Below are 14,889 nucleotides of genomic sequence, written 5' to 3' on the forward strand. Positions count from 1 at the left end.
CGTGGTTGTAAGTTGTCACACAGTTGATACAGCCAGAAATATCTGCTGTTGTTGTTGTGCAGTCCACATGGGTGGGATCATAATAAACGACACGCCCAGTCTCCTGTTCTTCTAAATGATTGGTGGCGGAATATTTGAAATTCGAAATACAAACCGCTGTCTTTTTCAGCAGTTTTGGAAGGAGCGTCGTCGCTGTTGGTAAGAGCGTTTCTACTTTAATTTGTTTTTGATTATTTAAATCGAAAACATGTTTTTAACATGTTTCTGAGAACTGGATGAGTTACCAGACTTTAATTTTCCAACCTTATGATGGTTATTAACTAAGCAACTAAGCTAACATTATCGGCAGCCGACTGTTAGCGTCAGCGTCATCTGAACGTCTGTGTCTGTGGAACTATCACATCCAAATGTTATCGATAGGTTAGCGTTAATTACCTTTAATTAGCTGATTTGTGTTAAGTCGTATGGTATTTTCTTGCTTGCTAACCACACGATGCAAAATGAGGCTGAGAATACTGACGGTAACATTATCCAAAAACACCCTTCCGACAACGCCTCAGTTCAGCTGAGAATAACCTATGGAAATAACGTTAACGTTAGCAGATGGGTAGTTAACGTAACTAGCTTTCTATGTTGCATGTTGTGGCGGAGAGTTGCGTGTTAAATTATAAGCATAAGTGTTTAATTTTTCAGGCACAACGCAAAATGAGCAAAACAAATAAAGAGGTGAGTGTTTAAATCAACCGGTAGCGAATGTAGAGGCAACATTAACCATTCCATTTGTCATGCAAGCTGTTCGTTTGCACTGCATCTTTGGCCAGTAATTACGTTAACCTGACCATTCATTTTACTAACAACTCGTGTTTGGTAACTTCTACTATTATTTACTTTGACACATATGCATATAAATGTGGTTGCGTAAGTCGTATGAATTCATGCAGTGGATGTTGAAAATGCATGGTTGTTTTGCTTTGGCATGAAGTAACCCTAGGTCTATTGACCAATTGACGTTAGCAGTTTGTGTTGATTTTGTTCAGAATAGAGCCAAAGGCTGTCACAGACTTGATGAATCTATAACTTTGCTCTGAGTTCATACATCATGTTCTATGTCCACCAAAGGTTAATGTTAGAATGAATCATAGTGAAACGTCTATTATGAACTATTTAGACGTTGTGTACATGACTAGTAGTATGGCATTCTTCTCCCTTATAATTCTATGACAATAAGCCATGTGATGCATATGTCTTTTCCCATAATTGCTTCACTATCAGAATACACTGTCCCGTCTACCCGTGATGACTGGAAAAAGAGCACATCCGGGTAGCGCTGATCAAGACCCGCAACCTGCGCAGGTAATGTGCAATATGGTGTGAACAATTAAAGGCAAAGTCTTGTGTTTTAAACACTGTAATGCAATGAGATATTTATTCTTTGTAATCCATTGCTATCCCCAGAAGAAAATGCGGAAATTTGACCAGGATGCTCTGAGGGGTAAACAGGCTGTTTCTATGGTTGGAACCAAGAGACCAGTCCCAGCACCAGTAACCCGGCCTGCTGGTGAGGGACTCCTTTGTCAAATCATCCATTCTTTCACTGCAGTTGTTGGGTTTTCTGAATAAGAATGTATTCTAAGAATGTATTTGATTTAATGAAACCTTTTTGTCTCACAGCAAAACGTCCCACTGCTGCAGCCACGGTAGCTGGCGTCGCCCCAACAGGTAAGAAAGTTATCTGTTTGCATAGAACCAACTGCAGGGAGGGGGGGGGGATACAGTTCAACTGCTACCGTTAACTTCATTGTCTGTTGTGTGACCTTTTCAGTTGTTCAAGTAATGTTCTCTTTCCCTTGTTTTCAAGGTGTACACAAACGTCCAGTTGCCTCTACAGCCAAAGGTATGTCTGACTTCATTCATTTTGATGGTATCATGTGAAAAATGGATTAATATATAATCAGCGATTCCGGCGGCCATCAATGCAGTTATGTGTCTGTAGTTCTGTGGTCAACAATATTCCTGAAACATACCCACTGGAATGCTTTCAAGCTTTGTAGAAGTGCCAGCTGGGCTGTTGATGTTTGTAAGGTTTTGCATGCTAGCTTTTTGTTTAGTTTGCTCACTGGTACTTGACCAGAACTCCCTATTGTTGCCGGAGGGAAGCAAGATTTTCTGCAGCTCTGAGCTGATGTGATTTGAAATCATTAACAGTGAGCACCGGTGGTGCAGCCAAGAGACCAGCATGGGATTTGAAGGGGAAAATCGGTGATATGGAAGCCAGAGTGAATAACTATCAGGGTCGTTTGAAGGGCGTCAGTCAAGAAAATGAAACCCTAAAGGATGTTGTGGCACAGGCCCAGGAAGAAGCCTCCAGGCAGCAGAAGGAAATTGCCGATCTCAAACAGAAGCTTAAGTAAAAACATTATCTTATCCTCCAACTTCACACTGTGTATATTGTCTTGTCACAACAATTGTATAGTATAGTCTGTAAATGTTTTATGTGTTGGTTTCTTTACAGTATGTGTCAGGAGAAATTGGAAGTTCTGTCTGGGGTAAAAGAACAGCTGGAGCAAGTTTCCCAACAGAGAGACACCCTGGAGACCAAGCTTAAGGCTGTAGAGATGCTCAATTCCAACCTCAACTCTGAGCTCCTTACAGTTCAGGTACCTCACAAAAAAATACCTCCTTTGAATTGGCTCTCTGAATTTCTCAATCATGCCCAATGTGGCTTAAAAACCTGGCGCAGTAGACGGACACATTAAATAATGATCTACCTTGACATCCTAGAGATGAATTCAGAATGTTCTCTTCTCTCGCCTCCTCAGAGCCATCTGTCCATGAAGTCCTCAGTCCTGGAGCAGACCCAGGACACCTTGCACAAGACCCAGGATACCCTAAATGAGACTCAAGAAAAGGTTCGGGAGCTGGAGGAGAAGGTAGCTAGGCAGAAGGAGGAGCTGCACTGTGGAGAGATGGAGCGCCGCAAACTCCACAACACCATTCAGGAACTCAAAGTTAGTCCAGATCTTGATGGCCCCTCATTAAACCTCTTAGATTGACCAGAACAGACACAGTGTCATACAAGATATTAAGTTTTTTTTTTTCAGGTCCATTCTCCTAAATATTGTTTCTGGGGATTTGTAATAGGGAAACATCAGAGTTTTCTGCCGAGTGAGGCCCCTGCTCACTGATGTCCAGGCAGACATCCCACACATCCAGCTGCCCACTCACGACGACAAGGCTGTTGTCCTTGCTAAATCAGAAGAGGTAAATTAACACAACCAGCCAAGCATGTATCTGTTCAATGCTTTCAGTACACACATCTATATAAGGAATGCTCTCATTGTTCTTGCATGTGCAAAGTTCCTAGTGTGATAAAGCTCATTATAGGTATATGTAAAATTAGGTATCAGCAGCCTAACAAGACAAACAGTTTTTCTTTTGTTTGCAAACAGTAAGAGGAGGTTGGTCTCCATGAGGTGTGGTGGATGTAAGGACACCAGTGAAATTGAGCAATTTTAACAGTTCAAAGAAAATGTGTTTGATTCTATTTGAAGAATTTCAATGCATCACAAGTCATCTGGGCTTTTTTTTGTCTCTCTGTCCTGTTAGTCTCACACAGGCCGCACTGGGGACACGCATAAGAATTATAACTTCAGCTTCGACCACGTCTTCGGGCCACGGGCCTCCCAGCAGAGGGTTTTTGAGGAAATCTCTCTGCTAGTGCAGTCGGCCCTGGATGGCTACAACGTCTGCTGCTTCGCATATGGGCAGACGGGCAGCGGCAAGACCTTCACCATGGAGGGCGGCGAGAGGGAAGAGGAGCGTGGGGTCATCCCTCGAGCTGTCCGTCAAATATTCAAGGCGGCCAGAGCGCTTGAGCATCAGGGCTGGGAGGTAAAACCTACTGTTGTGCTTGCTCACTGTCTTAAGGTGGATGCTCTGAATGTTCCGGTTTCATTCTAGATGCTATGGTTATGTCTGTGGTTTTGCCTGAACTGTATGTTTATGAAGTGTTTCTTTCAGACTTGCTTGAGCGTTAGTGTCTAACGATTGCTGTGTAATGTTTTCCGTTTCTAGTATTCCTTCACCGCCAGCTTTGTCGAGATTTACAACGAAACTTTAAGGGACCTGCTCTACACCGGCAAGCCTAGCAAAAGGCCTGAGCATGAGATCAAGAAGAACGCCAATGGAGGAATCACAGTCACCAACCTGACCTACCAGAGGGTTGTGAGTGAGGACCAGGTATGCATAGTTGGAGCTAGTGTAGAGCTAAAAAAAAAAAAAAGTGAACGCTGATGCATGTCAGCGACTTCAATGTCTGCTTGTACATGGTACTAAAATATGTAATAGGAAAATGGCATCTATGCCATTAGCTTTTATGAGTAAACGGAGCATTCCTATGATGATCACCTGGTTAAAGGCACCCATAACAAGATCTGCTCTCGGGGTCTCCCTCTGGTTGAGAAGCGCAATAATAAGCAAACTACATATGCGTCTTTTGCATCAAAGCATGAACATAACTCCGATATAATATACAGTAGAGGGAATGCACCAACAGCAGTCTGTAGAAAAAATGCTCTGAATTCCTCTGGCATAGCAGCTAGGTCTGTAATCGCCTACAGAGGGCTGCTCAGACAATGGTGGAAGTGCCGAAAGTCATCAAAATGATTTTGGAAAAGTTATGTTACGGTCAAAAAACTGTTACGGGTGCCTTTAAACAGGGTTTCCACAGGGTCATAAAAACGTCGGTATTTTCTATACAAGGTCATATGGGTGCCTTTAAAATGTGGCTCTGACTTATTCGTTTCAGGTCCACAACCTGATTGAGGTGGCAAATCACAATAGGTCAACTGCCAGGACTGCTGCCAATGACCAGTCTTCCAGATCTCACTCGGTCTTCCAGCTGGACATTGAAGGTGTCAACTCAGACAGAGGCACCAAGTGCAAATGTAAGATCCTCATGAGCTAGATGGACTACATGTGCTTCTATTTATGCTGCCAGGTGTTGTGATTCAATGTGGTAATTAATTGTTGATTTTACATGGCTGTTAGATATGAAGGTTTTACATTTTTGTCTGATTTAATATTGTAATGTTTAGCGTCCTTGTGTCTGGTGGACCTGGCTGGTAGTGAACGGGTACAGAAGAGTCAGTCCCAGGGTGAGCGCTTCAAAGAAATGACTGCAATCAATTCCTCTCTCACCAACCTTGGCATTGTCATCTCTGCCCTGGCCAGCAAGGTATGTGTGTGGATGAGTGGTGATGTCATGCAGTGTTGATTGCTGATTGTATTCTTCTAAAAATGGCCTTTTAATTTTTTATTTTTTTTTGCTTGCTTTTTGTTTTTTAGGAAAGTCACATCCCGTATCGAAACTGCAAGCTGACGTATTTGCTTCAAAACTGTTTGGGAGGCAACAGCAAAACGTAAGGGGGGGGACTAGTCTCATGGCACAACTTGTCATTTTGCATTTGAATTTCTAAAGTGATGTTGCTTTGGTGTAGTGACGTTTGTTTGTTTGTTTCCCCCTCCTAGTTTGATGTTTGTAAATATTGCTCCAGAACTGGACAGCTTTAATGAATCCCTAAATTCGCTTCGTTTCGCCAGCAAAGTCAGTATTTAGTCCTTTTGGCACAAGATATTTTTAAAGTTTTTTTGTGTGTTTGTGTAAAGGTTATATTTAATTAATTAATTATCTTTTGCAGGTCAATGACTGTGTTATTGGAACAGCCTCTGCCAATAAGAAGTGAACTTGTGGATACTTTTATTCTTTTTCTTTTTAATGTTTTAGATCCTGAACTAGTGGGAAGAGCTTTATATACATACTCCCGGCAGTTTTTTACATGCTATGCTATTAAAGACTGTACAATAACTCTGAATTTTGCATTTGATAGATGCACAATTCACTCAATTTTGGAAATTAAGTAGGCTGGTTATTTGACTGAATCATAACTACAAAATATATTTGAGATTCATAAATGACTATTTTTAACCTGTCTAGGCTGGCTACATTGATCATTCTGTTCAGATTTGCTGATAAGCAGTCATCAAACATGAAATGGAAACATATTATATATACATACATGCATACATACATACATACAACAAACAAATAAAACAGCTGAGTAAACCTTCCTGTATGTCATGGTCACATTTCTGTGTGTTACAATGATGTCACTCAATTATTTCACTACTTCACAAAACCCCTTATAAATGCCTTACTTTTTTCAAATTTCCCCCCTTCATCAAGGAATCCCTGAATTAACACCTTAAAGGGACACCAGCAACATTTTCGTGTTAATTACTCATCTTTGTAAGTCAGTATATGGTTAAATGACTCATTACAGGGCGAATGAAGACTCTCGCCCGCCCCTACTGCCTGTAGGAAGAATATCCCGCTTGCAAGTTCAGTGTATCGTGCCCGCCAACCGAAGCAGGTTCAGTTTACATCCTGCATCCACAGCACAGAGGCAGGCTAACGAAGCGCTAGCGATTGTTGCAAACTTGTGTATAATGGCAGAGCTGGCGACGAAGCAGCGAAAACCCTTGACAGAAGATGCAAAGAAAAGGAAAAGAGCTTCAGACCGAGCAGTGGGGTGTTTCGTACAGTAAAAGCATCAGACTTGCCTGGTGTCCCTTTAAAATAAATTAAGATATACTTAAATTGTCCTTAATTATCCCTTCAATCACAACAAATAAAGGGAACCCCTGACTTGACATCTTAAATGTATTTGAATAATTCTTTAGCAGGAGTGGGAACTCTAGTACTGTCCAATGCTACTGAAGGAAAGAAGTCATGTGACGCCACCTTTTCCTTTCCAAAAATTTTATTTCTCAGTACTTTACTTCCAGTAAATTATTAAAAAAACTGAGCAAGCTTTATTGATAAGTAAACATGTATTATCAACAACTTCATAGCATATCAATGTAGGTGTATGAAATAACAAAAAAATGCATGTTGCCCTGAGGCAACATTGGACTTGCATATGGCCATATCAAATACACTAAGGGAAGCAAGTGCATTATATTTGTAAGTAAATATATTGCCTATACATGTTAGTAAACTGACAATTGCATTGCCTGTATTTATTACAAACAGTTATAAATATGTAATACTTACCAAACATTAAAAAGCCTGTTTTTTTTTTTTGGCTGTTGTTTTTTCATGTTGCAATCAGAGTGCAGGTTTTGTACTGGGGTTTGAGGCCAGGTGGGGTGCTTTCTCCTTTTGCTACATAATGCCAGAGGTGATTGGGCTTGCTGTGATGCTGAAAGAAGTGTGCTCAAAGTAAGACCTGTATGAGGGACCCTTAGGTCAGGTTGACCCCTGTATGAAGGCCCCCATGGAAAGGCGATGCATTAGTGAGGCACCCTGTGATGAGTGGATGGAAGGATGTACGAGGGGCACCTGTATGTGTAAAGTGCATGAGTGTGCTTCATGTCGTTTTACAGAATGCCAGCACTATGGTTGAGAATGTGCCCTGACTACCATACCAATATCCATGGCTTTTTGGTGTTGCGATCAAGCTGCAGACTTGCTACCCCGTAGCCCCAAGTTTGAGGCCTGACTGCTCCCTCTATTTGCTGCAGTGTAGGGCTACCCCCTGTTCTCTTTGGAAATGAATTGCTTACTAAACTTTCAAAAAGTCAGATGTAGGTACTAGCGGGAAAGTGGATGTTGTTATCTGTGTGTGTAGATCAGTATGCATAGGCCTACATGGGTATACATGGGCGTATGTGCACACACTTATGGATGTGTGTGGGTGCTTGTGTGTGTATGTGTATACCTGAAAATGTTTGGGGAGATTTATGAAGCTTTTAACTAGTGATTTTGATGATTTCATATGATAATGTGTATGTTTTAATCATAACTTCATATATGTAAAATATTGATTTACATACCGCAATGGTACAAATAGAGCAACAACGGAATTTAAAATTAGATTTTTGTTAAGATGATACTTGTAATGCATTGATAATCAGATACATATTTTTGTTATAGTGTTAAGTTATAAAGATAGGTTTTGAGTGAATAGGTTAGCTTTAATTCATAAAAATAGGAATTATTTTACTTTTTAAGCCTGTTGTGGTAACCTACAATGTTGCATTGAGGCAACAAATCTAAAAATATATTAAAATTAAAAATTATTTAATTTTTTTTTTATTATTATTATGTGTAGCCTAAATACCTTTTTAAACAGAAAAAAACAATACCAACTTTCCCCACAAGGATATCATACCTGTTTTACAAATTAAGGGTCACTTCATATGAATGAAGTGTTTTGGTATGTTGTTTTCCGGGCTAATTTGAGTACATCACGTTTCGTAGTGTTTGTTTGCGCTTCCATTCACTTCATGTTTTCACTGTTTCGCCTCAAAATTAAATTCAGTGCAGGTAGAAAATGTTACTTGTGACTGAATTCGCGTACAGACAATGTCTGATGGAGTCTCATTGGAAATTGGTTGCTATGCTACTGCTGAGACAAGCCTACGTATCGGCCAAGTCTAGTCTGCTGTCTGGCTCTTAAAGGTAGCGGGTGTCGGCTCTCTTTTCATTTGCTAATGTGCATGCGGAAAGGTAATAAACACTGAGCTCCATCAGCCATGGAGGCGACAACGTTTTCACTTGAGAAACGGCTATAATTCGGCTCCTTTTGGTTTACTGAGAGGACTGAAGTGGTGAGTCTGACCAGCAATCGCCTAAAGATGACGTGGGCGCTAACCAGTCATAACCAGCTAGATAGCATGTAGCGATAGGCTAGCCAACGAAGCTGTGCTTTCTGACACTTTATAGATTTCTCAAAAAAGGGATATTTCTCGTCATGGAACTACCGCTGGAAAGATTCTGGGTTTATAAAAGAGGTTTGTTTTGAAATGTCGTTTACGTCTATTATAGCTAATCTATTCTGACTTCAAGTATGCACTGATTTCAGACGCTTTTGGTTGTGAACTAGTCAAGAACTAGTGGCTGCTGACATCCATCACGTGCACTCTGCACGAAATAACTTGTTTGTTCAGTGAGGACAGGGGCATTACTAAAGTTTTGTCATCTAATTTACCAAGCTAGCTAGTCAAATAAGAATGAATTTCAAGGCCCCAACAGATCATAATAAGCGTGAGAGCCTTGCATTCTGCATCTTTCAGTTTCTCATAGCCCTCCATTCTCTTAAAATTTCAGTCGTCAATCATGATTTGCACCAGACAGATTTGGTTATTCTTGATTTATCAAGATATGCAATTGCAAATCATCCTCAGTTCTTACAAATTGTAGCCTTTTACGACATCTGGTTATGTGACTTTGTAACTCTTTACATGCTTGGTCCTTCATTTCAGCTGCTGTCACTTCGCTGAGCTGACATGGAGCAAGGTCATAGTAGCGCCAGCTCTGGTTCCACCGACACTGTTGTGCAGATGTGTTTTCCACTTGCGCAAGCGTCTGTGCTGGACAGACTCAACCGGCAGCGAGAAGAGGGGCGCTTTTGTGACCTGTCTATCCATGTACAGGGTCAGGTGTTCAAGGCACACCGTTGTGTGCTGGCAGCCTCTTCCCCGTACTTCCATGACCAGGTGTGTATGTGTAGGTCAGCAGAAATGTGGCATCGCTGTTCACGTCTGATCTTTACATTAAAAAAATAAAATAAATTAAAGACATTTTATAACTTTAATGCCATCGGCTCTGCCCATTTGATGTCTAGGTACTCCTGAAGAACATGTCTACAGTGTCCATCCCGGCAGTCATGGATCCACTGGCGTTTGAGAGTGTCCTTAGGTGCGCGTACACCGGCCAGCTCCGCATGCTCCGCGATGACATCGTCAACTACCTCACAGTGGGGAGCGTGCTGCAGATGTGGCACATTGTTGACAAGTGCACCGAGCTCCTCCGGGAGGCCAAGGGAGGCACCGGTGCCTCCCTGGCGGCGCGTGCATCTCATGAGAACCCTGAGAGTGGTGTGAGCGGCGAGAACCCCTCGGGCAGCGTCCTCCATTCCAGATCTGGCGACCCCCAGCCCCACGGCCGTCCCTCCCTCAGCGAGAGTCAGTCCCCCAGCAGCACCAACTACTTCAGCCCCAGAGAAGCCAACTGCGGGGGCTCCGCCGCTGCCAGCAGTGCGGGCGAGGGACCAGGCCTGAACTCCACCCCAAGTTACTGTGCTCCCTCTGGCCGAGAAGAGGCCTTCCTAATTGAGGAAGATGAAGACGAGGAAGACGACGGGGCGGAGGAGGAAGAGCTTCTCTATTCCAGGAAACAGGAAAGGGGAAGCAACCGGAGGAAAAAGGTGCTTTCTGGGTGTGATCAAGGAGTGGGCGTTAGTGACAGTTTTGGTGTCTCCTCGTACCAGGATGGAGACTCGCCCCCTCCACAGAAAAGGCCCACATACAGCCAGCCCAGCATCATGCCCAGGAAGCAGTGGGTGGTCGTGAAGACAGAGCGGAGTCAAGAGGACGAGCTGATCGTTGTGTCTGGGGAGGAAGGCGGCGATGACGACGAGGAGGAGGAAAAGGAGCTGGAGCTGGACAGAGAGAGAGAAAGGGAGAGGGAACTGGAGAGGGAGAGAACTTTCAACATTTCAAATGTCAGGACCCTCTCTGATGAGCTGAACAGCCGAGCTGAGGCTGAAATGGAGACACAGGTCAGTTTTTAGTCCCTTACTATTTCCTCCACAGCTGTTTTCCAAAGAAGCAATGTATGTATTCTTTACAAATCCATTTTGTAATTGGTGTGACAAAAATAAGTATGCAACTCTAGGTAACATCAGAGCCGTAGAAAGAGAGAGTTGTGATACACTTTGATGTCACCACCACACAATCAATAGTTCCAAAAATCCTGTGCTGAATGGGTGTATCGCAGGAGGGTGGGATGTATTTCTGGAAGCTGGAGGGCGTAATCTAGTAATTCATTGGCTACTGAGTGATTGGCAGTTTTTAGTTCCAAAACTGTCTCCATAACCCGGAAACTGGCATGGAAAAGCGCTGCCATCTTTTTCCCTCTTATAGGAGTGTAGCCGTTTTCTTTACTGCTCTGGGTAACATAATGGCTGTTAGGTTTCTACCAAAAAATAGTTTCCTTTTGGTTTTGAATAATAGCATTGATTAACCCATCAGAATTGAATATTTGGCACTGTCTCGTAATGTAAAACTCTAGCTGACATCACTCTAACTCCGTATGTGTTGCCTGCAGGTTGATTACTGTCAGTCCTCTGAAGACTACCTCAAGTATGACAGTGGTTTGTTGGACCACACCTCTCAACAGCATCCCCATGACCCTGGCCAAAGTAGCAGCCGAGCTATTTCAGCCCTGTTGGGACCGCTACAGTCAGCCGCAGCCAGGGCACAACTATTCCCTCTGGACATGCAGGGGAACCAGATCCTGTTTTATAGTCAGGCCGCTCTGGACTCCTCTTCCCCTCTAGGTGTGGGAAGTGGTTTATCAGGGCCAAGTTTAAAAGGACCCACACTGGAGCACGGAGCAGTTCATTTGTCAGGGCAGGGGGGTGTGAGTGGGGGAATGGATGGGCTTGACGGTGTCGCCTCGGGTGGTTCAGGGAAGGTGTTCATGTGTCACTGCGGAAAGACGTTTACGCACAAGAGCATGCGCGACCGACACATCAACATGCACCTGGACCTGCGGCCGTTCCACTGCCCCGTCTGTGCCAAGAAGTTCAAGATGAAGCACCACCTGACGGAGCACATGAAGACGCACACGGGCCTGAAGCCGTACGAGTGCCACGGCTGCGGCAAGAAGTTCATGTGGCGGGACAGCTTCATGCGCCACCGCTCCCACTGCGAGAGGCGTGGAGGCGGCTGCGGCGAGGACGGCGCGTCCGAGGATGCGCAGGTCCTCTCCCCGACACACCCCCTCCAGCCGTCCCACAGCGAGGCCATGCAGGGAAGCTCAGAGGCCAGAGTCAGCATGGGTGGTGGGAGAAGTGGCATGGCTGTGATGTCCCCTCATCACTCCAGCGCCAGCAGTGCTGGCAGCGGCATGTCTTGCCTGAGCATGGCCGGTCCTAGCTCCCTGTTGGGAGTTGGCTCCCAGAGTTTGGGGTCCAGCATCTTTGGGTTGGGGGTGAACAGAGGTGGGTGTGAGGATGAAGTGTGTGAGGTGAGTGTTGGTGAGAGCAACATCTCTTCGGAAGCACAGCATGAAAGAAAACTCAGTGGACATTCCCACATCATCCCATTATAAGCTACAAATCTAAACAGGACTGTGGCTAAATCCCAATCTCTCCCCTAAGACCTAAGCCCAGAACCCTTACACACTTAACTGATATCAGTCGTAAGTGATCAAGTTTGCAAGGGTGTAAGGGTTCAAAACGCTAATAACAGGAATGGGACAGCATCTGTGACTTATCATTAAATTGACAACAAAAAAAATGTGTTGCAAACACGTTTCCATTTTATGGCAGTTGTTTACGGGTGTTTTTTTCAACCTTCCAGCCTCCCTTTGGGTAACCCTGTGTTTCACCTCACGACGCTGTGAATTATAGGTAATTCCCTTGAGTAGTGTCCACATATGCAGACTTGGGAAAAGGGTTCAGAGAAAGGGTGTGAGCGAGCCCTCAAGAACTTCACAATTTCGCAGTGGGACCTAAGCTCTCACGAAGTTCGCTGCAAAGCGCATCAAAGTGTTTCAGTGCGTAAGGGGAGAGATTGGGATTTAGCCCATGTGTATAGCTCACTGACCTTTACAGTACATGGATTTGTGTGGAAAAGTTCATTTGCATCACATTTAAAATGCCAAAAATAGTTTCTTTCCATACTTTCCCTGCATATCTAACCATATAGTGGCATGGGAATGCATTCAAAATCTATGGAACCTTTTGCTGCTGTATAACGTAGACTAGGCTGCTAATTGTGAACTATTGTCAGTGAATATTTCATAAGAAAATCTGATGACTGTCAATTGTCAAATGTTTTTGTTACATCACTTTCAGTGTTTTTGTCAACATCACAGAAAAGATGTTTAATGTGTTTTCAGCTTTTAGTACCAGAATATTAACAGCGTCACAGTTGTAGGAGGCACTACTAGGGTAACCTGACCATTATTGTCATAGGAGAAATCTGAATGATCTTACAAAGTCCTCTGCTGAATTCAATCTCTCTTGACAGAATTATACCAGACAACTTGGGGTGCCATCTTCAAATGTATGGGCACAAACTACTATGTTTGCTTTTCATTATAATCTTCACAAAGAAAATGTTGTGCCGTTCAAGGTTTACCTTCTATGAAGGTGGACTGTAATAATAAGTTAATTGCCAAAAGACTTGAGTGCTGTTGAAGGCCATTTGAAGCTGGTCGGGGCCATATGAGTATGATGGAACATGGATTACTTCTGTTCCCTTTTACTGGAATTGAGCCGAGCTGAAGAGAACTTAAACGTTTTTTTCCCAAATAGAGTTAATTTGGAGTATGTATTGATCACTGTAATAGAGGTTGATAAGGAGTGGTATATTTATGTTTCAACACTACAGAAATATATAGAAATACAATACAAAATATTAAATATCAACTTACCATGTTGAAATTGACTGCCTTACTATAAATATTTTGGGTATATTTAATAATAATGTCCAGCCATGCCTATCAAATACCTCAGACCTCAGCATATTAATCCTGATGGATAGTTTTGGAGTGAGCGGAGAATCTCCCGCCTTTTTTTGTGGATCAACAATGCTGATAAATAATAATAATGATGATAATCAGTCCATGGTTTATTTAAAGAATTCCGGAAAGTATTGTGTTCTTTGGGGACCATGTTCGGCATAATCTAATATTTTTCTTTTTTTTAAAGATTATTAGACTACACTAATGCCCACAGCTAGGATTGGCACGCACCTGTGTGCGTCTAAACTCCGCTGTGGCAACCTACTGTTATTAAATCCTAGAACTGTCATCAACCTGTTATCAACATCTTGTGATATGAAAAATAAATACTCTGATTTAAAATTTCCTTACGTTTCTGGTGTGCTGGATGTTCAAGTAGTAACAGTAATTTAATTTCAAGGGTGTAAACAAAACAATGGCAGTGTAAGACTATGAACTAAATTCTTATATATATATATATATATATATACAGTTGTGCTCAAAAAAATAGCAATGCCTTTAGAAAAATGAGTAAATGTCAAAATTCTTCAAACAAATTGTACTTTCATGAACACAGATGCATTGGGGACACAGTACATTCTATTCCAAAGCAAAACAATTGGGCAAAGTCATCAAAACTTAAATAATAATAATGATATTTCATAGAAAGTCAGAAATGCCATGTTCAAAGAAATAGCAGCGTTGCCATCTTTCCTTGGAAACTCAAAAATGTACTGTACAAACTAAGAAATTCTTGATAAGTGAACTTGGCTGAGTATCCTAAACTAATATTTTGTTGCAAAACCACCGTTTCTGATAACTGCTTCACATCTGTGGTGCATGGAGTCAACCAACTTCTGGCATCGTTCAACAGGTATTGCAGCCCAGGTTAATTGTACTGTATTCCACAATTCCTCTGTGTTTCTTGGTTTTGCCTCATGCACTGCACTTTTTATGTCAGCCCACAAGTTTTCTATGGGATTAAGGTCCGGGGATTGTGCTGGCCACTCCATCAGTTGAATCCTGTTCATATGGAACCATGCTTTTGCTCGCTTGCTGGTGTTTCGGGTCATTATCTTGTTGAAAGGTCCACCTCAAAGGCATTTCCTCTTCAGCATGACCTCTTCCAGTATGTCAGACGCCCTGCAAACACCGAATTCAAGCCACAGTACTCAGTGAAGACAATTAAGCATGGTGGTGCAAGCATCATGATATGGGGATGTTTCTCCTACTACGGTGTTGGTCCTATTTACCGCATACCAGGGATCATGGATCAGAAATTTCCTCTTCAGCAAATGGCAGCATGACCT

At 42.7% G+C, this 14,889-nt stretch overlaps 2 protein-coding genes across 4 annotated transcripts; both read left to right on the forward strand.

The window, feature by feature from the left end:
* Positions 1–66: 66 nt before the first annotated feature.
* Positions 67–6,128, forward strand: kifc1 (kinesin family member C1). Of its 2 annotated transcripts, XM_076301992.1 has the most exons (17): positions 67–198; positions 694–726; positions 1,273–1,353; positions 1,456–1,558; positions 1,672–1,719; positions 1,859–1,894; positions 2,206–2,407; positions 2,513–2,657; positions 2,820–3,008; positions 3,142–3,261; positions 3,607–3,891; positions 4,075–4,239; positions 4,808–4,946; positions 5,097–5,236; positions 5,347–5,420; positions 5,530–5,605; positions 5,700–6,128. In XM_076301992.1, exons 2-17 carry the CDS (start codon positions 706–708, stop codon positions 5,742–5,744), a joined length of 1,869 nt encoding a protein of 622 aa, XP_076158107.1. In that variant the 5' UTR covers positions 67–198; positions 694–705; the 3' UTR covers positions 5,745–6,128. The 2 variants fall into 2 exon arrangements, with proteins under 2 accessions (XP_076158107.1, XP_076158108.1); XM_076301993.1 differs by lacking the exon at positions 694–726 and having other exon boundaries at positions 68–198.
* Positions 6,129–8,489: 2,361 nt separating this feature from the next.
* Positions 8,490–13,946, forward strand: zbtb22b (zinc finger and BTB domain containing 22b). Of its 2 annotated transcripts, none has more exons than XM_076301994.1 (4): positions 8,490–8,856; positions 9,328–9,561; positions 9,690–10,625; positions 11,174–13,946. In XM_076301994.1, exons 2-4 carry the CDS (start codon positions 9,352–9,354, stop codon positions 12,179–12,181), a joined length of 2,154 nt encoding a protein of 717 aa, XP_076158109.1. In that variant the 5' UTR covers positions 8,490–8,856; positions 9,328–9,351; the 3' UTR covers positions 12,182–13,946. The 2 variants fall into 2 exon arrangements, with proteins under 2 accessions (XP_076158109.1, XP_076158110.1); XM_076301995.1 differs by having other exon boundaries at positions 8,490–8,673.
* The last annotated feature ends 943 nt before the right edge of the window (positions 13,947–14,889 follow it).

The sequence above is a fragment of the Alosa pseudoharengus genome, unplaced genomic scaffold (genome assembly GCF_046254945.1).
Source record: "Alosa pseudoharengus isolate Yale_2024_CS ecotype anadromous, Long Island Sound unplaced genomic scaffold, YU_APseudo_1.1 YU_APseudo_1.1_scf_23, whole genome shotgun sequence".
Lineage (NCBI taxonomy): Eukaryota > Metazoa > Chordata > Actinopteri > Clupeiformes > Clupeidae > Alosa > Alosa pseudoharengus.